This window comes from Zootoca vivipara, chromosome 15 (assembly GCF_963506605.1).
Source record: "Zootoca vivipara chromosome 15, rZooViv1.1, whole genome shotgun sequence".
In the NCBI taxonomy this organism is placed as follows: domain Eukaryota; kingdom Metazoa; phylum Chordata; class Lepidosauria; order Squamata; family Lacertidae; genus Zootoca; species Zootoca vivipara.
Window position 1 is genome coordinate 11,744,939 of NC_083290.1, and position 27,854 is coordinate 11,772,792.

General features: G+C 41.9%; 1 protein-coding gene across 9 annotated transcripts in view; it reads right to left on the reverse strand.

The window, feature by feature from the left end:
* Window positions 1-27,854, reverse strand: part of GTF2I (general transcription factor IIi) — a 64,151-nt gene that overhangs the window by 22,988 nt on the left and 13,309 nt on the right. For 5 of the 9 annotated variants that reach the window (XM_060268367.1, XM_060268360.1, XM_060268363.1 and 2 more), the window contains 14 exons: window positions 26,723-26,906; window positions 26,046-26,074; window positions 23,481-23,529; window positions 22,576-22,619; window positions 21,068-21,133; window positions 17,284-17,343; window positions 16,419-16,475; window positions 12,690-12,752; window positions 8,460-8,561; window positions 6,546-6,611; window positions 4,756-4,939; window positions 2,390-2,448; window positions 1,136-1,207; window positions 393-576 (listed from right to left, as the gene is read on the reverse strand). In XM_060268367.1, coding sequence (XP_060124350.1) covers window positions 393-576; window positions 1,136-1,207; window positions 2,390-2,448; window positions 4,756-4,939; window positions 6,546-6,611; window positions 8,460-8,561; window positions 12,690-12,752; window positions 16,419-16,475; window positions 17,284-17,343; window positions 21,068-21,133; window positions 22,576-22,619; window positions 23,481-23,529; window positions 26,046-26,074; window positions 26,723-26,906 — 1,219 coding nt within the window. Of the gene's footprint in view, window positions 1-392; window positions 577-1,135; window positions 1,208-2,389; window positions 2,449-4,751; window positions 4,940-6,545; window positions 6,612-8,459; window positions 8,562-12,689; window positions 12,753-16,418; window positions 16,476-17,283; window positions 17,344-21,067; window positions 21,134-22,575; window positions 22,620-23,480; window positions 23,530-26,045; window positions 26,075-26,722; window positions 26,907-27,854 lie in introns of those variants that run through there. The other 4 variants (XM_060268364.1, XM_060268365.1, XM_060268366.1 and 1 more) reach the window with 4 other exon arrangements.

Below are 27,854 nucleotides of genomic sequence, written 5' to 3' on the forward strand. Positions count from 1 at the left end.
TCAAGTTGGTAAATTGCATTTTGGTTGATAACAGGGTTTTGTTTTGTTTTTAACAAAAGGCTACCATCTAAAATGAAGGTTGCTTATTTCACATATCATTTAACCTTTTCTGTATTTCCAATTCAGGGATGATTTACAATGTAAGAATGAAGAAAACAAACAATCCTTCAGTAACAGTTCTGATCTTTGAAGTAAGTTCAAGGGTGAAGCAGATCTCTTCTAGCCAATACAAATTGCTAGAGAAATCAGAGATAGAAAGTCAGGCCAACCTGTCAAAAGTTGTATATTCCTATAGATATATTTCCAGTCTCTAACACACATCAAGAAAAATTGGACAAAAGCAGACAAATTTAATCTCAAAAAAACAGAAATGTAAAGAAAGCTCATCTTACTTTTTTATTACAAATTTTATTCTGTTGCCCACTTGAAGAATTTTCTCCAACCGAGGAATTCCATACCAGGACGGACTCCGAAATGGAATGTTCTCTGGCAGACCTTCCACAAAAAGATCAGTGGGGTGCGCCTCAAATTTCTGATAAGGGACAGCCTTTGGTTCAGTGCTCCCCAATGCCTCAGCTGTTAGAAGAAGCCAGACCATTTGTAATTTCACAACATGGGCAAAATTCAAACAAGAACCCTGATTTCAGTCTTTCATTAAACTAATAGCCAATACATTTTATGAACAGGGACCCCTTCCTGAAAGGACATACAGGTGAGTAGAGAGCCCTGCCCCAATCACGGCTAAACTCCCTGCAGTCTGCCTCCCCATGTCCTTTTCTTTTCTGTTGCAGACTAATATCCCAAGCATATGTGGTATGGAGATAAAAGGGCATTGGGAAGTGCATTTCTATTCCTGCCCTGAATCCCCTCTTCGATCAAGCACTTTCGTGTCTTAACAGCCCTGGATCTGCCAGATGCAGTTTGGCTCCTGAGAGCACCCCATCTTGATGCCACTGGACCCGGTTAAAAGGTAAAAAACATGTTAAGGGACATTCTTAACTCTCTTTGCCACAAACAGAAAGCACACTACTGAATTTTAGTGGCTGCTAACTGGAAAGCAATCTCTGATCTGCATGCCAGTCCTGAACCCACCACCACCAAAAATGAACAATAAATTGCTGCCAAGTGAACTTACCAAATTTTCTGCAAAATAATTGGTCGACAAGCTTCCTTAATTTGGTGATTCGGGCATACCATTCTTCTTTCACTATGATCAATGGTAAAAACAAGAATTTGATTTAAACGTTTAACATTCTGAAGCTAAAACACTGTTGATTTGGCAAAACTTTATTCACTTTGCCACCCTTCTCCCTTTGGAGTCACAGTGGCGAAAGAGGGCAAGTGCATGAAACTAACACATAAAAGCAGAGAGGAAAGAGGTAAACCTATAGGCCTCCAGAGATGGGAGTGTAGAGTCCAACATCTTCTGGAAGGCCACAGGCTCTCCACCCCTGGCATAAAAGGAAGTTGTCCCTAGGAGCCCTCGCAAACCTACAGGTAGCAGGCAGCAAGGAAGCAGAAAAAAATAGATGCTATGTTGTTTTACTTCCATCAACCCAACAAATACATTTTTGCAGCTAATGTTCACCTCTTGAGGCCTAGCTCAAGAGATGAAAATGGTTTTAATTTGTTCACTGGAACATTCTTCTGCCCTTCACCGAATGTTTCCAAGATGGCTTGCAAATATATACAAGATCAATTTTAAGTATCAAAGACAATTCAATCATAAAACAAAAATCACAAGCAGCATTAAAGCCATTAAAAAGTATTAAAGGGAGGACTAATAGATTCTTTTAAAAGTCTTCGTCTGCCACCAAAACAGCAGCAGCACAAATGCCAGGCAAGCCACCTGGAGGGAGTGCCAGACAGGTGCCACAACCAATAAAGCCTTCGCTCAATTTACTCTCCAACTCACCTAAGAAACATTTGTCAAATCTGACCCAACAGCAGTACCCTAAACATACTGTATTTATTCAACTGACTGTATGTTGTGTACAGAGGAACCTCGTGTTATGGATGGAATCCATTCCAGAGACTCATCCGTAACACGGAACCCGAAGTGCCGCATTTGCGCGCAGCACAGTTTAGCGCTTCTGCGCATGCGGCGAAACCTGGAAGTAACCCGTTCTGGTACTTCCAGGTTTCACCACGGGACAAAACACGTAACCAGAAGCGGACGCAACATGAGGTATGACTGTACTTTTAGTTATGCTGTGAACTTGGATTTAGGTCTCTCTCAGCAAATTTTATGCTGCAATTGTATTTAGAACACATAATACTGTATTTTATTTTTGACAGCCATTCAGAGCACAATGTTGTTGGGCAGCCATCATAAATACAATCAATGAATAAAATAAACACAGCCACCAACTCCACATACCCCTCTTACCTCCTGCAACAGGTTTGTCTAATGGTAGATCTTCTCGCGTTGAATTTAGCAGTTCATGCCTGCAAACATTTTAGGGCATATTTTTGTTAATCAACATACTACTATTACATTACCACTACTTTTAGCCCCATAGCAACCATTATTTCACCCATCAAATAAAACTCCCCCCCCCCATTTTACCAACAGGAATGGGAGGGATACACAAATGATAACAGAAATCGCCAAGGGCTGTATCCAACTGAAATTAATGGATTCAAGTTACTCCTATTCATTATTTTCAATAGGTCAACTCTGAGGAGGACTTGCATTGGATACAATACCTAAAGCATAAAGCTCATAATACTGTGACAGGGTTAAAACTTCACTTCTAGTCGGCAATCTGCTAAAGTCCAATTGGCTACGTAATATTTTCTGAAGTACTTCCTCACTGATAAGCAAAGATGCAATTTACAGATGGGTAGTGTACATTTTTTTCAAGATCAGAGAGCCCATACTTATTAAAGAGCAAGTGTTTTCAGAATAATCTCGCAAGAAACTTTATGCAATACACCATAGTGATAGTTTGACAATAACCAACAACAACAAAAACAAAAACAAAGAAAACTATGGATATATCAAAGCTTGAATAAAATTAGGTCTATCAACAAGAATCTGAAGACTGTTCAGAAGAACCCACAGCAGCAGCACCCCAATATATATTCTGACTACTTGAACAATACTTGGTTCCACCTGACTGCAACAGAGGGAGAGATTGGATAGCTGAATGGTTTCCATTCAAGGTATAACAACTACCACACAATTTTATGAACTGGTGCCTGCCTTTATTTATTTTCCTGATCCCTCTTGTGCAAAATGTCTTTTAAATTGTAAGGCTGCAAGGCAGGACATGCCTTGCGTACTACAAATCTTACTTTAGCCATTTTTCTACTGAAGAGCAGGGTAAAAATACATTAAATAAAGAACACTGCAGAAATACATAAAATGGCAGCAAATATTATGCTGCAAGAATGTAAAAAGCAGCTCTGCTGGACCAGTCAAAAAGTTGATCAAGTCTAGCGTCTTGTTCTCCAGAGGCCAGCTATATGTTTCTGGGAAGCCAACAACCCTATTCTCTTTCAGCAACTGCCATCCAATAGGCATACTGTTTCAGAACAGAGGTTCTGTCCAGCTATCATGTATAGCAGGCATGGCCAAACTTGGCCCTCCTGATGTTTTGGGACTACAACTCCCATCACCCCTAGCTAACAGGACCCGTGGTCAGGGACGATGGGAATTGTAGTCCCAAAACAGCTGGAAGGCCAAGTTTGGCCATGCCAGGTGTATTGTTGTTGTTTAGTCGTTTAGTCGTGTCCGACTCTTCGTGACCCCGTGGACCATAGCACGCCAGGCACTCCTGTCTTGCACTGCCTCCCGCAGTTTGGTCAAACTCATGTTCAGAGCTTCGAGAACACTGTCCAACCATCTTGTCCTCTGACGTCCCCTTCTCCTAGTGCCCTCAATCTTTCCCAACATCAGGGTCTTTTCCAAGGATTCTTCTCTTCTCATGAGGTGGCCAAAGTATTGGAGCCTCAGCTTCACGATCTGTCCTTCCAGGGAGCACTCAGGGCTGATTTCCTTAAGAATGGATAGGTTTGATCTTCTTGCAGTCCATGGGACTCAAGAGTCTCCTCCAGCACCATAATTCAAAAGCATCAATTCTTCGGCGATCAGCCTTCTTTATGGTCCAGTGTATAGTAATAGCCATTAATAGAGCAACCTCCATTCATGAATTTGTCTCCCTACCCTTCACTGCATCTGGTGACTGCAAGCTCTGTATTTGTGCACTAAGCTAAGATGAGAATGAGCCTCCTGCAGACACACATCCAGCTGCTTCGATTTTCCACCCATGCAAGTAGAGAACAAGCTAGGAAGTCAGTTCACTACAGCATCCATTAACATTCAAAATGGGAAGCTATGGTTAATAGCTTCCAAACAAGCTGGGATATTAGGCCAACTTTAAATCATTCCACAATTATTAAGCTGAAGTTTGATCATTTGAACACAGCCCTTATATGTTATATATTTTCTGCCTTGAATCTACTTCTAATAAATTTCACGGAGACAGCCCCCGACCAAGTTCCAATATTATGAGAGGGGGAGAGGTTATAATTGATGAGCCATTCTATAGAAAAAGATACTGTGAATCAGGCTTCCCCAACCTCGGCCCTCCAGATATTTCTGGCCTACAACTCCCATGATCCTTAGCTAGCAGGACCAGTGGTCAAGGATGCTGGGAATCGTAGTCTCAAAACATCTGGAGGGCTGAGGTTGAGGAAGCCTGCTGTAAATCCTGCATTTGGGGACACTCTTAATTTAAACCAACTTACTTCTTAATCACAAATCGTATCCGTTCCTTTGCCAGCAAAATCCTTTCGAGGCGAGGGATCCCATAGGTGGAGGGTCTCCGGAAGGGAATTCCTTCTGGCAGTCCTTCCACATACAAATCTTCAACATGGGACTGGAAGAGTGGATACGGGATAGTCACCGGGCCTTTTGCATTAATAGCTTCAGCTTTAATATAAAAAGAAAAACACAGTAAGCGTGGCTTAACATTGCCTGCAAACTTACTTGTTTTGAAAGAACACAAAATGCAGTATCTCACTTAGCAGAACCTATACAATCAAACCTGCTTTATATAAAATAGTAAGAGATTATGCCTTATAAGTGCAACTCAAACCCCACACCAAACTAATTTGCATTAACCATAGATTATAACACAAGCCCTAGTTTGAGCTTCCAAAGTGTACAACAGTTCAGAACTGCTTATCTGTGCTTATTTTCTGTCTCCATATGGAGACTAGAGTGCAGAGCCAGGACTCCCAGAGAAAGACGTATAGCCATTAAGTACGAACTGTCAACTCAGACGCCCCTTCAAACCACAGAAAGTCCCAAGCCATGATTTATAAAAACTTCAAGTCATGGTTTGACAGTGGATCACATTATCATCCAACACAATTTTTGTGTAATGCCCAAAATGAGTAGCTATATACAAACATATGCTACAACATATTAAGACCAGGGGTGGCTAATTTGTGGACCACCAAATGTTGTTGAACCACAATTCATATCATCAATGACTTTGGCCATCCTAACTAGTGCTGACGGGCATTGGAGTCCAGCAATACCTGGGGGATTATACGTTAGTCACCACTGATCTAGATGTTGCAGATCTGTAGTTAAGTTGTATGCCCACCCATAATGTCAACATTTTCAAATACAGGAAGGATGCAGAAATCCTCCTCCAAATTTTTTAAAAGCAAAGTTTTAAGCCTACAAGACTACGAACTATGTGGTCAAGCCCAGCAAATCTAAGAAACCAGAAGAGTGAAATCAACACAGAGCCAAACTCCTTGCTCTTTCGGATGATTAGCTGAAACCAATTAAGTTACACAAAATAAACAACATTACTTTACACAGGTTGCAGCCCCACCCCTTTTTGGTACCACATTTTATTCTTAATACAGATCACAATTAATGTGTAATGTTAAGAACCAAAGGCTGCGGAAGTAACAGCTTGCAGAACTTCCAACACTACTTACTCCACTCCCCAAAAGGAGATATCACTGTAAGGGAAAGGTAAAGGTACCCTGACTGTTAGGTCCAGTTGTGGATGACTCTGGGGTTGCGCGCTCATCTCAGTCTATAGGCCGAGGGAGCCGGCGTTTGTCCGCAGACAGCTTCCAGGTCATGTGGCAGCATGACTAAGCCGCTTCTGGCGAACCAGAGCAGCGCATGGAAACGTCGTTTACCTTCCCTGCCAGAGCAGTCCCTATTTATCTACTTGCACTTGATGTTCTTTCAAACTTGCTAGGTGGGCAGGAGTTGGGACCAAACAACAGGAGCTCACCCAGTCATGGGGATTCGAACCGCCAACCTTCTGATCGGCAAGCCCTACGATCTGTGGTTTAGACTTACTGCCAACTCTCTAATTCTGCAGAACCAACACGGCTACAAACACCCCTTGGCACTGGCAGTCCTTGGACAATGGCAGGACAACATGCCCAAAGAATTCAGACTCTATGGAGTGGGAAATTCAAACCTTTTTCCCAAAAAAGTTTGGGGAGTTTCCAAATATGGCTTTTAAAAGGGGGGTCGGGGATACAGTGCGTACACATACCATATTTTCTTTCAAATAACTCTTCAACTTGCTTTCTCAAGTCTGTAATGCGGGCATTCCATTTCTCTGAAAGGAAAAATAATGTTATCCCAATATAAGATATATCAAGCTTTTAATATATCAAGCTGCTGAATTCTGGATTATGCATTTCGCCTTGTTGCTCATGCATGATTATAAAACACTAAACCCTTTAAAAGTAACATCTGTATACGTTCTGAAGACAAAATTATTTACATATTGCTGGACAAAAGCAGCTAAAATCTTTGTCCATAATTACTCTACGCAGGCATGGCCAAACTTGGCCCTCCAGCTGTTTTGGGACTACAATTCCCATCATCCCTAACCACTGGTAATGTTAGCTAGGGATGATGCGAGTTGTAGTCCCAAAACAGCTGGAGGGCCAAGCTTGGCCATGCCTGCTCTACAGCAATTCTACAGTCAGTAGCTCACTCTCATCATGGTTTACACTGATCTGAAGTAGCTGTTGACAAATTATTTTAATTCAGAGCCTGAAAGGTTTAATTGGGAGGTTTCTTAAAAGGCCAGAGTTACAATGAGTGTGTGAAGCCGTATTGGCAGAAGTCTTAACTAAAGAGGTCATATGAAGAACCATACAGCCCCCCATCATTACTCGAGTCCTGGTGCTGGTTGATTTAATACATTCATGTCCCACTTCTCAAAGAAAATAGAGGCAGCAAGACACAAGGCATCCACCTTCAAGCTACTGGTGCACTGGAGTACTTCATGGCTTTGCACTTCTATACCATATTTACGTCAGACATCCGAAGTCTTGGGAAATCATTGCGAAAGAGGAAGGTACACACAGAAGCCAGGCTCAAGACTGACAACAGTCCCTAATTAAACAGCAAACTCGCAAGTATATTCATTCTGCGTAGCCCATCCTCAAACCATTCATGCATTCTGCCACGATCAGCCTACTGGGCAGTTTACTCAGATAAGCCAGTCACCAACTCTCCTTCCTTTCTTTCTCAGTTCTATTGACATTCAAGTTCAAGGAAGATTGAAGAAGTGCTTCTGCAAGAGTGGCCGCATCCACACATAATACTAAACCACGGGTGTGCTATGTGGATGGACCTCAATGATCCAAAGTAAAGAATAAGGTTTCCACTTCCCCTGCGTATCCAGGAGGACAAGCTTTGTTGCATTTTGTAAAAAAACAAAAACAAAAAACAGCTTAGTGCTACATTTAAACCAGTAACCCTAGTTAAACAAAAACCATTGTTTTAAACAAGTCATTTTCAAGCTGGCATGTTAAGGAACTTAAAATAAGCTGTTTTAAACCAGCTGGTTCAAAAGAAATACAAAGTGGAAATTGTTTAAAAGGGAAACTAAACTTGGCAGAAGTCCCTGATCATGCAGGAGGATGAGGGGAGCATATGAACCAGACACTTTGCTCAGACTTACTGAGGCTCATGCACATCACATTAAATCATGGTGTCTAAGGGGCTAATGTCTCCTCCCACACAAGTCTCCCGGATCTTGAAGGCACCCCAGGAAAACCTTCTGCTGGTACCTCCACTTTGAGAAACAAGATCTAATGGTACTGAAGGCAAGGGTTTCTGTGTTGCGGCACCACTGTTATGCCCCAGAGCACATACGTTTTACGTGAAACATCCCAGATTCAAGCCCTGGCACTTCAAGCTTAAAGCATCTCAGATATTAAGGTTTTGGAAACAACGTGTACCTGAGATCTGTTGCTGGACAGCACAGAACTAGACAGCACAGTCTCAGGCTTGGGTGTGTGGGGGTGTGTGGAAGGCAGTTTCATATGTTCAAATAGAGATACAATCATATTCAGTACCAATTCAAGTGAAAGCTTGAATACACCTTAGCCAACAGGAGCCGGGCCAACAAAACTGTGAAGATTAGGAACCATTTTACTCTTAAACTTACCAAAATTGAATTCTCTGGCTTTCCTTCTTCCACAATTGGCAGCATCGGTGACTGGTTCTGTGCTCTTTGTCTTCTTATGAGGTGGTAAGTAGTCATCATCATCTTCAGACAGAAAAATACAGATATATGCATCATGGCTGCTGTAACTATTATGCCTGAATGTCTTTCAAGGTGTTATGGTTCTAACTCAAAATTATTTGCCGTTGGAGGAGAATTATTCTAGAGGAAAAAATTCCACATGCATTACGCTGACTGGTCAGAGCCTGGCATCCAAATTTCTCATTTACTATTCAAATTATGTTAATGGAATTCAAACATGCACAGCAGCATTGTCCAACATGTTTTAAATGAGGCCCTTTTCTACTGTTAAGGGACACGCAACAACCCTACTGGTACCAAATATATAATGGATACCACATCAGGTTGGATGATTTTAAAACGAAGTATCATAAAGATCATAGGATAAAGTTTCTCCCAGATCCAGTGGTTCAACAACAGCATGGCATAGAGGAAATAATTAGGAGATGGTGGGGGAAGAGAGGAAAAATTGGTTTCTATTCCAGCATCAACTGCATGAATAGAAATTGCAAGCAACTGGAAAAGGTTGGGAAGGTTTCAGTGGTGACTGGCTAGGATTGTTACATCCAGGAATAGATAATCCCTTCCAGAAAGAAAAAAAGGAAAGGAAACTGCTCTATCTATAGTAAGAATGTTGAATAAGATATTTAAGGTTGCAAACATCACTTAAAAGATTATTGGGGGAGAGAGAAAGATAGATGCCAGACACCCTGATGCCAGATAAACATACTTTAGTGTCCCTAATAGTTGTCCTTTCAGCAGCCCCCCTCCATTCAACCCCAAAACCACTTCCCAAATCTCCCACTTTAAAATTAGTGCAAGAGCTGCTGAAAGGGAAGCCAACAGACGCCCCACTGTGCAATCACTGTCCATCAACATCAATACAAGAAAGTTATATCACAAGACTTGCACTCTAAAGTTTTGCGCTGCTTTAAGGAAATCTAAGGCTAGTTTTCTCATCACTTATGCAGGAAGCGCTACCAGGCTTTTAAAATTTCCTCATATGGAGAAACTAATGTTGGGCACTTCCTGTGAAGGTCCCTTCTAGTTTGGGGTGAATGAGGCATCCAAGAGAATAGCATAGCTCCTCATTTCACCAAGGAAGGGAAGGAATATGTGGCCAGCTTTTGGAGATTTAACTCGGTCCTGTAGGCTCTTCCCCAGTTTCCTGTGGCTGTGCTTAAGACAGAAGTAAAGAGAAATTGCAAAAGAGCGACAGGAGAAATGACAGAAAAGAGAGCATGGAAATTTGCACTCTATAAGGTCAAGCTGGAGGCCCCAGGAAATAGTGAACTGCAAAGGTGTACATGTGAATCAATCTGCTGATCAGAATAGGGTGCAGCCAGCCAGATGGTGTCTTGTTCACCCCAAACTAGAAAGATTCTTCACATTATGTGTCTAATGTTTTCCTCTCAGTTTGGGGTGAAGGAGGCATACCTCAGCAACCCTGAACTTAGGGAAGCAAATCATGCTGGAGCACTCGCCTCTCAAAGGCTGCCACTGCAGAGGCAAAATAGTCCAAGTTGCAAGGTCTAATAAAAGTACAGGGCAACTTCCTCATGGCTGTCCTACAGATCTCTAGGAAAGGATCACGAGTAGAAATGGAAGCTGCTGCAACTCATGGAGTATGTCACGGGGTTGCCACATTTGGGCTTTTTTTAAGGAAGACCCCAAAATTGTTGATGTTAAGTGATTTTAAGCTTTTGGAGCTGACGACATTCTTACACCCGAAAACCTGACGTATGACAGGCCTAGCATGTCATGACATTTCTCGGAGAATCAGTATTGTTTTGAAAGTTCATTTTAAAAAGGAATGAGATCAGCTCAAATGGCAATTTTTATAAATTAAATAGTTTTAAATTAAAAAGTTCACCCTTGACAGCTTTTGAAAACTTTCTACTGCTGCCCTGAAGCACAAGGTCAAATCCGAGCTCCCTTTTCTCTGTCCCAGCATTTGCCAACCTAGATCAATTAACTTTTTTCAAGAGAACTAGTTCATTCCAAGTACTGAGCATCATAGGCCTAGAAAATGCATACCTTGAGCCATACAGCTATTGTATGGCTTAGGTATGAATAATCAGGCCCAGGGTGTAGGCTCATGCTGAGAGATCCATCATTTGTGACATGTAAGGAGTCTGAGGTCCAAGAGGGGTTCTGGGTTGTCTTATGTGAAAGATAGATGAACTAGTTCTCAGGTGCTGAAGTGTCCTGCATGGAGACAGGTAGTTTCCACCTTTTGTTTAAAACAAAGCAATGATCTTGCTGGGGGTTACTGCTGCCTGTTAAGTCCTGGTGGGCCTTGACCCAAGATGAACTAAGGAGAAGGCCTTCAAGATAATGGTATACATGCATGCCCTGTAACTGAAATCGTGAAAACTCTTTGAGGTCAAGCCAGGTCCAAGGCCATTACAGCATACTGGAAATGTATCTGCTTGTAGGTAAACCTGAAGAAGCAATGGTGATAACACTGCCGTAGCAGAGATGCTGCAATATGTTCACTAAGTCCCTAAATGATGCCTGGCACAAAGAAGCTGAGAGAAGGAAAAAAGGGCATTCTGACAATCCCCTTTTCACAACCTCTTTCTGCTCCACCGGAGGTAGGAGGAATGTGTTTCCCACTCCTCAGTTGTTTGCTGGTTCCGAGTGTGTTTGAGCCTATGATAGTGGCAATAATTGATAGGATTGTGCATGGGGAGGTGGGGTGGGGGGAAGACTCCAATTGCTCTGGAGAAGAATAAATCCTACATGGTGGAGACCAACAGTGGGAGGCTCTGTAGTAGCTACAGCAGTCACTTGATTGGCTTAAGTCTGCTTCCCCATTCTGACATATGGAATTCCTTTCTTTTTACTGGATGTCACTATTTGCTTTCCAAAGGGGCCATGATTAAGGAAGAAAAGGCAATTAAAGAAAGGAGAGCAATAAAAGATTCTTAAAAAGAAACAACAAACTGGAGTAGGAGACTAGGAAGAGGAAGGGAAAAGGGTCAGGGGGGGAAAAAAACTAGCAGTTTACAGGCAAGGTAAATCAGGGGAGGAGCCGAGAGGAAAGGCTATATTGAGCAAAGGCACAGAATGAATTGAAGCGAGGAACCTTTAGGCCTGGGCTGAGTTTCAAAAGGAGTTTACCCACTCTACCAGATGCCTCCTTCACCCCAAACTGGGAAATATGACTACTGCTTCGCTGTTATGACATAAGGAACATCTCACTACACAGGCAAGAGGAATAGCAACTCATAATCTAGAAGCACTACTGGAAGCTTTATCAACAACCCCTTAACAGATTAACCCAAAAATTTACTAGTAGCAAGGTCTAGAAGCTGCAAAATCTAGATAGGAAACCAAGTCCTCCTAATGTAAATATTCCATTCTAGTAATTCATCTCATTTGCTCTACTTCCTATTTTGAGGTGTAGCATAGTGTCTGTTATAGACTGGTGTGTTTAAAAACAAATGCTGCTATACACAAGAGGAGGTTTACAAAAGAAGCGAAGGGGTGGGGGTGGGGAGAGGAGGAGAGAGATTTAACACAAAAGATTTGCTTAAGGAATATACAGCACTCAGACCTTTGAGGCTAGGTATTCAGATTCACAATTTACTTTCTACTTTCCAAACCAATCACGGGGTTTGTCAGAATATATTGCCTATCTGTCCTCCACCTTACAAGTTTTGCAAAGAACCAAATGATCCTAGGGATAACAGGCAAGCAAGACTTTTCAGTCGCTGTATTCCCTAAACAAACTGATCCTCCTCAAGGTCTCCTACCACTTTAGAGAACTCCCACAGCCACAATCATCTCCCAACCAAGTGTATCAAAATAAAACAGTATGCCCAAACTTCTTGCTTATTTCCTCTGAAAAGCAAAAAAAAAAAAAAAAAAAAAACCAACCACCCCAACCCCCCCAAAACCCCAGCTAATTGAATAATTTGGTTTGTTTTCACATGCACTCTTAATACAGACACCTCTAAGAGTCTCCATTAAAAATGTTGACCACTTGTTTTCAATCATTTAAGGTCTATCTTGCCCAATAAATGTTCTCTTACAGTACAAGAAAGGCTTTTGGGGGGTATATAGAGGAGATGCGCACAACGCCACATGACTGAGATTCTTCTGAAACAAGTGAGCAAAATAGTATTAGCTGAGAAAATGGCCAACCTTCAATGGTCACTTCCACTTCAGGATCCTCACTTGTTTCAGAAGTGGCATGTTGAGAAGAATCTGAAAAAAGCAGAACAAAAAACCAAGTCTGAACGGCGCAGGAACTGGAAAAGCGGTTTTACTCCAAAATGGCGAATCAACAAGTGTGTGGTGCACTATGAATAAGAGACTCACATACACAGAGGCCAGAATACTTTATCACAAGCCTAAAGTCCTATGGGATGTTGCCAAGGAAATGGAGATTTCTAAGTGCTAAGCTACAGGTGCAGCAGCTGCTGAGGGTCGCCTTCTCCTAGGCTCACTTATCTTTTCATTGTCAAACATTTTCTCACTCATTGCTGAAGATATTATGTTTACAAGTCTCTCTTCTTTCACACAATGCAATTAAAACAATATATATGTGTACAAATGGCAAATGTTACAATACAACAGTATTCGTAAAATGTTGTGTAATAAAACGCAGTCAAAAGTTTTCATCGATGGAATGAATATCTCCTCCAATTGGCAAGATGGATCCAAATAAGCAAGTGGAACATCTTGTTTTCATGTTAACTCCAGACGATTACAGCAACCAACTTTTCACAAAGAGATGATATCTCAGCAAAATAAAAAAATTCCTTCAGTAGCACCTTAAAGACCAACTAAGTTTATATTTTGGTATGAGCTTTCGTGTGCATGCACACTTCTTCAGATACCTGATGATATCTCAGTGAGAGATCGGATTTCCTGCCAACGTAAATGGAATTTTGGCTGGCGTGGGACCACCAACGTGGAGTGCATCCTAACACATGCTGCTCTTAGTGTCTTTTTACCCCCATTGCCAAAGTAAGGAAGCACATCAAATCATGCAACCAGAAGGAAAACTCTTAAGACACTTGAAATTGCTGACAGGAGGGGAAGGTTCCAGTGTATTGAGCCCCACCAGCAGCTGCAATCTAGCTCCGCTGCTGCAATACTACTAGTTTGACCAACACGTTAAGTTGTTTTGTCAACTTCTGAATTCCCATAATAAAAGCACAAATGAGTCTTCTGGCAATAGTCTCATGCAGGTCTCTGTTTTCCATCAGATCCTTTGAAACATCCTTCCTCAAATTTGGGGAAAAAAAGTTCAACTGTTATTTCAAAGTATTTGACACGGAGCAGGAAGAGGACTGGATTCAAAAGCTTATTAGCCCAAAAAGATAAAAGATATTTTGAGAGATCTACAGCAGCAATTTGCCAGTGCTGTCCTCTGGTTGGGTTTACAGGCAGCAAAACTGAGTACACTACTTTCACTACTAGCCCAATAGATGGATCTAGGCGATTGTAACTAATGAAGATACTGAAAAATTGTGTGAGCAGGCATAGTTGGCTGATGCCCAGGTATCTAAGAACAAGTTCAGAGACAAGTTCTCGTTGCTTATGGATAGGAAGACACTCCTGCAGCAATCTAACAGGAAGTTTGTGAAACAGCTTTCTAACCAGTTCTCTCTCAGACCATAAATTTTATATAAATTATTAAAATAGGGATGTGTAAAGGAGATAGACAGGCAGGTTAGCAAAAAGGTTTATGAACTTTAGCAAGGCTGTGTTAAGACGATTTTTTTTCAAGTTACCCTATCAAATCTAATTCTACCGGCCTTCAGTTAAGCATAATTTTACAGATATCATACCACAATGTACATTATAGAAAGTTCTCTGATAGGGGTAGGGTAGTTCACATCAGAGATATTTGCATCCAGCTTTCAATTCCAGCTTCTGAAGTGCTGAAATAATTCTGTACTAGTGATACACTAATCAATGTGTTAATTTGCTACTTTAGTTCTACTTTCTTCACACAACATACCTGTATATTCCGGTGTATAAGACGACTAGGCGTATAAGATGAACCCCAACTTTTCCAGTTAAAATATAGAGTTTGGGATATACTCGCCATAAAAGAAATACGACCCGGCGTATAAGACGACCCCCAACTTTTGAGAAGATTTTCCTGGGTTAAAAAGTAGTCTTATACACAGGAATATACAGTAGTTCTTATAGAAGTGGCTGCACTTGGATTTGTACAGTGGAAGATATGAATCCATGAATCCATCCAGCTGACCAAAAATCTCTCTTCCATCTCTCTTCTGTATTGATAACATCAAAGCATCAAGTCAAGAGTCAAAAGCTGGCAAGGAAGTAATCTCCACGTGTATAATACATGTCCAAAAGTATTCGTGATACAAAAGAGATCATACAAGAGAAAGGATTGAGAGTTGTATTCAAGGTTAGTCTTACTCTGAGGAGATCTTTGTTGGATCCAACTCCTTGACAACAACATTCTACTTATATCCCTTAAGACATGGATTCCTTTAACAGTCTCTAAGGACGCATATACTATCAAAAGATTTTCTATAATGTTTCCATTTCACCAGTTAAACTGCCTCTCTCACACACACTTCAGAAATACTTTTTAAAAGCATATTGCATCTGCAGAGTTTTTCTTTGCAGATGCCGAGCAGGTTTAAAAAAATTAATAAATCAGTTTCCAGATGGAGTCCAGCAAAACTTTTTTTTAAAATGGACAACCCTGGAAGGAATAGTGCAGTGTCTTCAGCTATCCAAAATGTGATTAGGAGACACACAATACTTTAAAATAACATTAAACAAAACAGAAGGAACCATTAGTTTGAGCAGATAGGCATCATACTCCTAACAAGAAAAGCACTTCCAGTGGTATTTCCAGGTTCAGTAAAGATAGGTTGAGCTAGAAACTAGTTGTTAAGTTGGCAATTTAATTTCCTCCAGTTTTGCAAAGAAATAAAGGCACTCCCACCTCATCCATATATCCACTAAACCCAAGCTTCACAAAGCCACACCCCAGTACAGAGTTGATTCAAGGACAGTTCAAAAATAGTGGAATATTCTTCTGAGGTGAAGTTGTGGCCAAACAATTCAGAACTGTTGGAGGTCAGGCAGAGCTGATATTCAGGCCTATTTAGAGTGGCTCTGCGAAAACTACATAATTCAAATCAACAGTGTATTTAGCATTTCCTTTTGAAAGGACAGGTTCACATTCTCAGGGAGGCACTGGATCTCCATAAGATTTGAGGCAGGTAACTTACTCAACAAACATTCCAACTAGGAGCAGCATGAACTGAAGGGCTTTGCACACTGTTTTTCACCCCACTATTGACATATTCAGGATGTAAACAAATGCATGTTCTGTTGCACCAGACCTTGCATTGCTAGCCCCAGATAATTCGGCTCCTTCAAAAGTAACCAAAAGATGGGCTGAGAAATCACAAGATTCGAGGTCACTGTAAGTCTAGAGCTTTAAGTCACTGTCTTACTTTCAAAAACACACGCTGTCCTCATGCTTTCAAGCATATCACATTGGGTAATGCTGTTACTCACTCAGACCTCCTAGGGAAAAGTGTGATATATGGCAAAAGCCACCACAGTCATGAAGAAGGCAGTAGGATGCTAACTTTATTAGCTCTTTTTCAACAGCTTCTATAGCTCACTGGAAGGTGTGGAAGGAAAGAGAAGGAGATGGGGGTCATCTTGCAAAGGCTTCTCAATAGTTGTCCACAATAAACATGCAGGATCACAACTCAAGGGGATAAAAATAAAAATACAACCATGTAGAAAATGGAAAAAAGAATGCAAGACACGAACACAATGGACATGTTTGCATTAGGTGTTCTTTTAATTTAATTTTTTTAAAAAAAACTTTCCAGAGTTTTTTATTTACATATCTCTAACCTTCTACTGGCAATTCCACATCTGTTCCTTCACTGCAATCGGAACCCTGGTTGCTTCCTTTAGACAAATATAAACACACCATCATAAGAATAAGGAGGGCACTAGTCAACACTTGAAATTTCAGAATTAGTATCCCAAGGAGTGGAGTAGAGATTTTATGGACCAGTGAACCCTGGCCCACATTGCACCATCATCTCAAGCAGGATCATTTCAAAAAAGAGTCTGTGTCAACTATTAATCAGTCTCTGCTCCCATTTTCTTCCACATAAAACCAAAGGTTTTTTTGGCAGAGTGCACTCCTCACAAAAGGCAAACAAAATTAGGCCATCTATAGTTCAGAAGAGCCTTGCTGAAAACATAAGACACAATTTGGATAGCACAACGTTTGAAAACATGGGGGGGGGCGCATAAATATGAAGCTGGAACAAAATTCTTCCAAGTTCTGCCACAAAGCCTTCAATACTTTTCCTTCATAATTCATAACTGTTCTCCCTCCTGACGCAACAACAACAACATTTAATGGAAAAAGTGGCAAACTAAGTCTGATCAAAATGTTATTTGACACAATTTTTATCTGAGATTTCATTTTAATAGGAATAGAGGCCTTTCTGTATTTTCCATAGAAAACAGCAATAAGTTCACAGTATTTCTAGGTAGACAAAGTCGCCTGAATGAAAGTCAAACGAGACTAGGGTCAGGGTAGAATCACATCCCTCTTAAACAAAAGGAAGGGAGGGGGGAATCAAGCCATTCATTGAAACCAATATTGGAAAACAGTACTGTTGGCAGGCAGAACATGGCTACTGAGGTATCAATGCTGTTGTGAGAAATAGCACTGTGATGATGAACAAGTGAATTGCTATACCTGTGTAAGACTTTGCCATGGCGATTTTCTCATCAATCGCCGAAGTTTCTGAAGGACCTGCTTTGATAAACAAAGACAGCCATAAAAAAAATCACTTCCCAAGACTTTCCCGTTCCATTACAAGAGCATGCTCAGTTGAATAAAGAAGGTGTAGAAACAAAATAGGAATTGTTTCATATAATTACAGCATGGAGGAGAATTCCAAGGGTCATCTAGCTCTTTGTTGTGAAACAGCAGCAACTCAATTCGCACATCCGCCAAAACGTGGCTTTAGTTAAACACTAAGGCAAGCCGCAGTTTAGGGCAGCTTGTCTGGAGATGGAGCAACATACTATGGTCCAACAATTCATCACTCCAAAGCATAGCTAGCACAAACAATGAGTTTTCAGCCCACTTCAAATTACAGCTTTTGATTTGGGTTTGATGGCTGCTCACAAGTCAGCGTTCACCAGACATCAAAGCAAATAAATTAAGCTTCGATGGTGTGGTATGATATCTGAACTGAGCCAAAGAGAGTCTCAAATATTCCCTTTTTGCAAAGTCCCACCTACCCCTTCAAAACTGTCCATTTTCTATCAAGCGAAGCACACAACTCTTCCAGTTCATCAGTTTACAAATCCAGCCAACACAAAACTTCAGCTCTCAATTTCCTGTCTTATCACTGTCCCATCCATTAAAATAGCAACCAATTATGGTGCAGCAGGAAGGCCACATACAGTGGTCCCTCGACTTATGAACTTAATCCGTTCCGAATGCACATTCATAGGTCGAAAAGTTCGTAAGTCGAAAAGTGGTTTCCCATAGGAAAAAAATATCCGCAAAAATTTGTAAGTCGAAAAAACCGCATTTAAAATTCGTAAGTCGAGGAAACCGCATTTAAAACCGCCAACGGTTTCCGTTCGGATGTAGAAAAATTCATAAGCGTGCAGCCATTTGTCCCAAAAACTTCGGATGTTGTGTAATTTGTAAGTCGAGGGACCACTGTAATGGCATTTCCCCAGAAGCTGTCCCTACCAAACAGACCAACACTGAGAAGAGATCACACATTTTTTCTGATAACAATCTTAAGAAAAAATTATGATTTACCCACCCTCCATTTTCTGTATTTACCAACAGTGCTTTACATCTTCAACAAACTCGCAGAGCCCTAACAAATCTCATCAACAAAGAAAGCCAAAACCTTAAGAAACACAAGGCAGGAACATGCTCCAACACTACCAGCATTGCAGTCTCACTCTCAAGTTTGCTGACTCGCTCTCACATGCTTAACTTAGTTGCAGCTGCAGAGCAAAAACACCCAAAATTAACCAGCACACCAAACTTAACCCTATCTTGCTTTTTCTCCCTGTATGCAGAAACCCTTGCACGTTAACAAAATAAGGGTTATTTTTTCTGCTGTGCTCTTGGTCCAGAGCCATCTCAATCTATTTCTGCTAAGTTTCTACCAGTCAGAAAGCCGACAAAGGCAGCTCCCCCAACCTTGAGAGTCTTTGTCTTCTCAGATTACAAGCCTGATGGCAGGACCTGCCTTTTTTATTATTATTGATGTAAACCACTTTGATAGACAACATGTGTCTGGAAAGTGGGATAAAAATACAGTGAATAATAAATATTCTAAATTATTCTAACTAATAATTGGGACATATCAGAAGCTTAACTGAAAAACTTATAAACTCTCAATTGAACCAATTCAGAGAAAGAGAGTTAAATAGGAAAAGAACATCTGGTGTAAAAAAAAAAAAAAGCAGGGGATAATGAGTCTTCTCTTTTTCTCCACTGAAGCATTAAGGGATCATGAGAGCAATCACAAGGTTGTTACCTCTGTAGAATTGGGTGAAAGTGGCCTTCATATTATGGGGTTTAAACAATTTAGAATTCCTTGCCCATGAAAGACTCCTTTACATATTCCTTTTTAATAAGGAAAATTAATAGTCATGTCAGAATAACTCTTGCAAAGTACTGACCCTCCCCTTTCTACTACCTTTTAAAGCCAAGAGAGAACACACAAAGACAATAAAGCCTTGTACCACACAACACCTGCCCCAGCTGGAAAGAGACCGGCAGGATTACCACAACTGCATGCACCAGAATTAAAAGCTTCAAAGGAGATTCAGTAGGGACAACACTACAGTACTCTGTTCTTTTCCAACAAGCTAGAGAATGTGGTATCAACAAGATGTGGCAGGGGAGAGGAGTCAGTGTTGAGGAAGGCTTTGCAAGTCCAATGATCTCTTGGTTGCAGAAATGGATCCGCAGGTGGCTCTGCAAGGAAAATCTGAGCACTGCCACATCCTCTATATTCAAATTTATGTGCCACTAATCTGTAAGAGCAACGGCTTTCAACTTTCTGCCACCGACCCGCTCTACTTCATTGACTTGCGATGCCAGCACTAGGCGACGGGTCACTAGGAGACATTAATCATGCTGGTCTCAAAATCCATCTCCCTGGACAGCGGATGTCACAAATGGGCCGTTAAAATGGGGAAAGTGAAGTCAAATGAGCACACAAGAAATACGTTGCAGGGCTGACCATATTCCATTCACCATTTCAAGTTAAATCCCAAAATCATTATTAGTTTTCCTTTTGCACTACCAATAAGCCAACAAAAAAAGAAATATTGAAGATTTTTTGCTTCTTTTAGTAATAGCAGCTAGAAGACAGATGTGAATTGGGAAGGGAACCATTTCATTATATTGTTGTCCAATTTTCTTTTATGATAGAATGCAAAGTATTGTACGTAGGGCTTCCAATCTCCCATTAAGGCAATCCCCAAATGGAGACTTGCTTAGCACAAGTAAGATCATAACATCATGTGCCTTTAGACCATAGTCCTGGAACACATACAACATTTGTTAGAGGCTAGGATCACCTACTGTTAAGTAAGGTTTCACTATGAAAGAGGCTTTTCAGGATATTTGCATATAGCGACAGGAAAAAAATATGCACACTCCACTAGTCTTTAGTAGTACAGCAAGCTAGACCATTTCTATTAAACCACACACATGAGCTATGTAATATGTGCATAGGGTTTACATCAAATATATATTTGACAATGCCGTGCTAAAAGAAAAGATATTTAGAAGTACTGGCTGTGGCTGTTTTGCTTTTTTGTACCTCATAACACCGGCAATGTTAACACAGCCACTTTTTTTAAGCCTTCAACACAAAATGGGCCAGTAAACAGGTTAATTTCATTCTTTGTAACAATAGTCAGTATTCAGTGTGATGAACCAGTAACAGAGTTGTCATAAATATAAGCACTCATGGAGAATAAGAATAATCTTCTGTAGCCTGAAATATCAAGGCAAGTGAACAACTGCATACCCTCCCCTCCCCTCCCCTCCCCTCCCTCTCAAAAGTACCCATTTGTAACACTAAATCCGAGCTTGTTTGCCTACAATACAAGTTAGGATACTGATAAGACACTTATTGTACAGACCTGTATAAATTATTTAATTTATTCCAATACCAAGAAAATGTTTGCCAAGGCCTTGAGAGATGACGGAAGGAGAGAGAGAGAAAGAGAGATAGAGAGAGAACGAGGGAAAGGCACAGACAATGGCAGAACAAGGACCAAAAGCAGTAGGAAAAAAGAGCAGGAGCCATGCAGCGGAAAATTCCTGACCAAAGGAAAACCCTGCCTCAAATTATTTAAGTTCACATTAGAACCAGGGCCCTTTCTGATTTTTCTGTCTCCTCCAATAGCCTTCACTTTCACTTGCCTTTCCACTAGCATATTTTAACATTCAACCTGCACAGTAAAACCCTTACACTCAATGTTACCTGGAATGTTAAATTGATAATAGTCGGGATCCTCAGATTCTTCTTTAACTGTTACCATCTCAAGCCCTGAAGAAGAACAAGGGTCAGCCATTTACATTGGCAATTAGACTTCCAAAGCAAAAGCCCCTCTTCTGAAGCCTCAAGAAAACCAAAACATTTTGAGCGAAAGGTTGTTACTGTGTGAGGGATTCCAGGTTTCTTGTGCATCAAGTAACCTCTTATTCAGTTCAAACATTACAAAAGCAGGGGAAAGTAGAAATTCATACCCCCCCCTTTGCATTGTCCAAACTCGCTTCAAGGTCTGCTCAAGCAATAAACAGCAATGAGAGCACACATCCACTTTATGCCCCATGTCCATTATTAATAGCTATGCAGCTGTGGGGTAGATAAGAGTACTGCTACAAGGCTGAAGAAAGAAAGACCGAAGAAAAAGACAAGAGTTGTCCTGCTTCATCAAATAAAGGCCCATTTTGTCTGGTGTTTAGTTTCCAACCATGGCAGGCATCCTCACGTAAAGAAACAATGACAGAGTTGCGAGTGCACGCAAGTTCATTCAATACAACTAGGGGTTGTGGATTGACTCAACTTGTGCACATCTACTATCAACCTTTCCATTCCCCCCCCTTCCCCCAACAGCAGCTTACTGGGAATCTCTGGAAGCCCACAAGCAGGTCTATTAGGGGTGGTAATAATTTCACTGGATTTGGGTACTTGTTGGACAAGGCCTTACCTTCAGGACAAGGCCTTGTCCACCAAGTACCCCAATCCAGTGGAAATTCCCCATGCAGCAATACTCCCCATTGCTACCATGCAAAGCCAGACCACATGTTTTTAAAAGCACCCAATTATCAGTGGATCTTTTGCATGTTATACTAGAGCAGAGAGACAGTTCCTTTCTAATTAGATATGCTATATCCTTGTATTTTTATGTTGTGGACTGCCCTGAAATCTACTAAGTAAGAAAGTACGTACGTAAGTAAGTAATCAGATATGCTACAAGCAGTCATGTTATTAATGTTTTCCCAGATCCACTAACCATATACAGTTATACAGTGGTACCTTGGTTCTCGAACTTAATCTGTTCCGGGAGTCCTTTTGACTCCCGAAACCATTCAAAAACCAAGGCATAGCTTCTGATTGGCTGCAGGAGCTTCCTACACTCAAGCGGGAGCAGGATCGGAGGTTCGGCTTCCGAAAAACACTTGCAATCTGGAAAACTTCCTTCCAGGTTTGGAGCTTTTGGGAGCTGATTTGTTCGGCAGCTAAGCCATTCGAGAACCAAGGTTCCACTGTGCATTCAAATGTTGATGGGATCATTCAAGTGGAATGGGTCTTTAAGTGGGATGCATAAGGCCAGGGGAGAAGGCACAGGGCAAGTTCACTAAGTTCTGGCTTCCATATTACCACAAAATAATAATAACCTAAATTTGTATATTAAGTGATGTATATAGACCACAATCCCCTATTGCTCAAGAGACAAATATTAACAAGGAAGTAGAGATACATACCAGAATCTTCACTGGGCTCAGTCTTCACCTGGATGGCAGTGCAGCTAGATGAATGCATGAGAAAGGGTATGTTAATGCAAACCATGAGTGCAATAGCAAAAATCCTATGGATCGGTCTTTAACTGAGTTAGACCGCTGGCCCATCTAACCTGGTACTAGCCCATGTAACTGGCAGGAGCTGTCCAGGGTGTCAGGCAGGGTCCTTTCCAGCCCTGCTACCCAACAGCCGTTTAAATGAAGATGCTCTCCCTATTTGAGCCTTCTGCATGTAAAGCAGGTGCTTTGTCATTAAACTCTTGCCCTTCTTTGTTGCCCTGGAAGCGATATAGACGTGCCAAATGATATACCCCATACCTGTGTTTATACCAGAGCTATGCAACATGGAGGTGAAATCTTAAAAAACCACAGAACATTTTACGTTAGGCTCCTAGGACTAGACGACACACTGGGCTGTTTCCACATTTTTCCTCACAACTACAAGGGCTGGAAACTTCTATTCTGGTTTAAAATGGCAGATGTGGTTCTTACAAATGTCAAAAGGGCCCCATCAGCCAAAATAGACAACTGGATGGATGAGGTCATCACACATATTTTTGTCTGGCATCAACTCAGGTGGCCTTTTGGTACCAAATACTCTTAGGCTTTTAACAAGATTGATCCTGATTATGAGACTGATTTCTTGTATTTTAGGATTTTAAAAAATGTCTTAGTGTGCTTACAAAGGATGTTGTCAGCAGCTTGGCAAACTATGATGATGGGGAACTGAGTATTTTAAATGAACAATGAATATTCAAAACTGTATTTTGTGGTTGAAATACATGCTTTCTGAATTATTTTTTGCACCAACAGGAGAACAGCTGTTGAAAAAAAGTAACAGCCACAGAAAAGCACAAAAGATATTCTACCTTCCACCTGGGGATATTACTGTGTGTGAGGAATCTGTCATGCGAGGTCCTGCAAGGAAGAAAACGTTATCTGTTAATGTGGTGCTTATATTTCACACCCAATTATATAATTCTAGAGTAAGGTTAAACTAATATCGCTCGGACTCCACATTTTCACTTATTTATTTCAAGCTACTTTTAGCACAAGGTACAAAACTAAAATGCATCAAATCACAGCACGGACAGCATTTGGTTGTGTAAAGGAATAGCATCTGTGATGTGTTTTCCCCTTACTGGATGTATATACACAACTAGAAGAACAAGTGAGCAAGTAGTAATGCCACTTGATATGTGCGTAAAGTTACCATCAATAATAATAATAATAATAATAATAATAATAATAATAATAATAGGAACTGGTTGAAAGTACTCTCCCCTAGAAATATTAATACTACTAGTGGCATAACACCAGTATCAGAACTCAAGGTCACAGCAGGTCCTGAATCTGGGACCCAAGGGTCTCACAAAAATTCAGCCAGGCCCTGCAAACTACAGAGAGAGAAAGAGAAAAGTCAGTCACACCAGCAAAGAAAGTCTCTAACAGTAACAGGCCAGAGTGATTCAGAAAAAAACCTGTTGATGCCTATAAAGGCTTCTGAGTTAGGCTTGCTTGCTGGTCAGATCAATTAACAGATTGATCTCCACCTAACCCTAATGTAACAAAAGCCGCCAGATTTGACAAGCAGTGACCGGCTGTGAAAGCAAAAGAGGTCCGTGACTGCCCCCCCCCCCAATATTTAAAAAATAACTTTTAAAAACTGAACCCTCTTGCTGGTCCCCTGCTACAATTCTGTGGTGTTAAATGATTTGTGAGACTGAGAGAGACACACAGCAAATTTGTCCTCCCCAATAACAAGAAAATGGCCATGCTGAATTGTACCCTTTGGCCCCACCCACTTTTTGTTGCGTATTTAGCAGATTAATTGCGCTGCCAAAAGCGTACTGGGGAGACCACATGTTCAGGAAACAATGAAGAAACGCAAAAAATATATTTTGCTTGGCTTTAATTACAAAAACAAAAACTCCTCTTACATTAAATCTATAAGTATGACCCATCCATCGTCCCATTCACCAGGGTACTGAGAGAGGTACACGCTGCTCTTTATATACTACTAGTGGTTTTCAGCCCGTTTAATAACGGGCGCTAGAATCCTGGGGTTCGGAGAAGCGCTTGCGCAGCGCTTCTCCGAACCCTGGGACCTGTCCTTGCTGTCGGTGGCAGGGGGACAGGAACAGAGGAGGAGAAAGCGCTGCTTTCTCCTCCTCCGTTCCTCTCCCGCAGCCGCCGACAGCAAGGAGACATCCCAGGGTTCGGAGAAGTGCTTGCGCAGCGCTTCTCCGAACCCTGGGACCTGTCATTGCTGTCGGCAGCAAGGGGACAGGAACGGAGGAGGAGAAAGCGCTGCTTTCTCCTCCTCCGTTCCTCTCCCGCAGCCGCCGACAGCAAGACCTCCCAGGGTTCGGAGAAGCGCTTGCGCAGAGCTTCTCCGAACCCTGGGACCTGTCATTGCTGTCGGCGGCAGGGGGACAGGAACGGAGGAGGAGAAAGCGCTGCTTTCTCCTCCTCCGTTCCTCTCCCGCATCCGCCGACAGCAAGACCTACTCCCAGGGTTCGGAGAAGCGCTTGCGCAGCGCTTCTCCGAACCCTGGGACCTGTCAATGCTGTCGGCGGCAAGGGGACAGGAACGGAGGAGGAGAAAGCGCTGCTTTCTCCTCCTCCGTTCCTCTCCCGCAGCTGCCGTCAGCAAGGAGACCTCCCAGGGTTCGGAGAAGCGCTTGCGCAGCGCTTCTCCGAACCCTGGGACCTGTCATTGCTGTCGGCGGCAAGGGGACAGGAACGGAGGAGGAGAAAGCGCTGCTTTCTCCTCCTCCGTTCCTCTCCCGCAGCCGCCGACAGCAAGGAGACCTCCCAGGGTTCGGAGAAGCGCTTGCGCAGCGCTTCTCCGAACCCTGGGACCCGTCCTTGCTGTCGGCGGCAGGGGGACAGGAACGGAGGAGCGCTTTCTCCTTCCTTCCTCTCCCCCAGCCGCCGACAGGAAGGACGCGCGCACTCTCCCCCCCCGCCTCCTCCAACCGCCGCTCCTCACGGGCCAGGGAGGGTTGTGAGGAGGCCTTCGCCGGCCTCCACCCTCGCTTCCCTGACGTGCCCTGCAGTGAGGCGGTGTCCGGCGGGAGCGGCGGTTGGAGGAGGCAGAGGGGGGGAGAGTGCGCGCGGGCAGTCTCTGCTGTCCAATCCCTGTGTCTCTGGGGTACATGCGCAGTACCTCAGGGACACACGGGACAACTGGACGCAGGGACATCTTGGACATTATTATATAGGATACCCAATTGCTGACACAGCTTAATACTTAACAGCACCTGCTATACTGCTTCACAGCTGTAAAACTAAGTCAAGATTTTTACTCTGACCTTTAAAGATATACACAAGGTTAGTCATTCCCTGTCTTGCCAAAATGTGCAAATCAGGCCATTGTATCAAATGAAATTTCCAATGTTTTTATTTAGATCAGACAAGTGTCTACTCACCTAGATGTTTCTTTGGCTCAAGGAAGGGCCTATTAAAAAGAAAGTGTTCTGTTATTTTAAAAGCACAGCTAAGAATGACTAGCGTTTAAAGGTATTCCAAGCATTTTGTATACAGTGGTACCTCCAGTTGCGGACGGGATCCGTTCCGGAGCTCCAGTCGGATCCTGAGGTTTCCGCAACTGGAGGGACCGCTTCTGTGCATGCACGTGCGGTGGTAGACTGCTTCTGCGCATGACACGGCAAAAACCTGGAAATATACTTCCGGGTTTGCGACTTACGTATCCTGAAGTTTATGTAAGCAGAGGGATACGTAAGCGGAGGTACGACTGTATATGCAATCCTTACTGCCACCCTGCAAAATAGCTCAGTGTTATTATGTCCATCTCAGACAACGGATGAACTGCCCTGAGACCTCCGGGTATAAGGCAATATATAAATTCAAATAAGTAATACTACTACTACTACTACTACTACTACTACTAATAATAATAATAATGGCATAGCAAAGGAAAGGTCTGAGAGACTTTCAAGTTCACAACTCAGCAGCAACACTGCTCCACTACATACCACCCACTTCCAATATAATTATAGATGAACTTAAAGATATACAGATAGATTTATACGCCATTATAATTTAACTGAACAAACTGCTCCAAGAAAAGGAGGTGCTAGCACACCTTTTGATGACAAATGAGATCGAAGATTTGTTTTCCAGAATCCACTTCAGTGTTGTAACATCATAGTTAGTGGGATGCTTAAATGCAAGTCCTTCTGGGAGACCACGCACCATCACAGCAGATGGGTCCCTCTGAATCTTATCGTACGGCACAGGAACTACAGTTGACTTTCCTAAAGCTTTGCCTGGATGGAGGAAAGCAATCTTTATCAATAGGATACCAAAACTATGACAATTATGCCCCTTGTTGCACAGCATCATACATTCTTCCTTTGCCTTTCCTCTCCTCCATCCATTTTTTTTGCCTCAGTCTTGTAAACTCAAAATCATTTCGCTAAGCAAAATATGTATTTAATAGATAGTACTCCTGAAGCAGGAAAAAAAAGGTGGGCAGGAGTGCTTCCTTCATAATTTCCACAAAACTGGGACCTTGTAGCAACAATCTGACTTTAACAGTAACTGAATGTAGGTTGATTATTAGACAATGATGATGAATTAGAAAAACAGAACTTTTCAGAACCTGTCTCTATACTTAACTGTTAAATATTAATATTTGCTAAGCATTCAGTTCTGACAACCACAGGATGTCAGACTTACTGATCCTACATTAGCCAAGAGAGAACTTCTGGATATAGACACTGAAAACATTTAACACCCCACGGCTTCGGTAAATGAAGCCTTTCTGAATATTTCAGTCCTCCAACACAGGTCATCACAACATTAGCTACACTAGTCCTTACTGTAACAATGTTCTTCAGTGGTAAATACTACCCACAACTGCAAGACACAGTAATGGACGCTAGCATGGTGACATCTTGCGCAAGAAATCTGAACAAGAAAACTTGGACAAGAGCAAGCTTATGTGAAGTACTGCTTCTCACACACACAGTGCACTTTATTTACATAGTGCTTTATAAAACCGCTATTACTATCCTGTTCCTAAAGGAGTAAAGCAGCTATGGATTTATCTACCTAAGAATAGTTTCGCTTCTATGAAATGGGTGGAAATGCCTATCCAACAAGGTAGGATTCAGCATCTTTGTGGTCTTATTGCCTTCCTCAAGGAGAGATCCATTTGCATCCCAGCTCAGGAGTAAGGACATCACATTTCTATTATGACAACTTTCCACTCA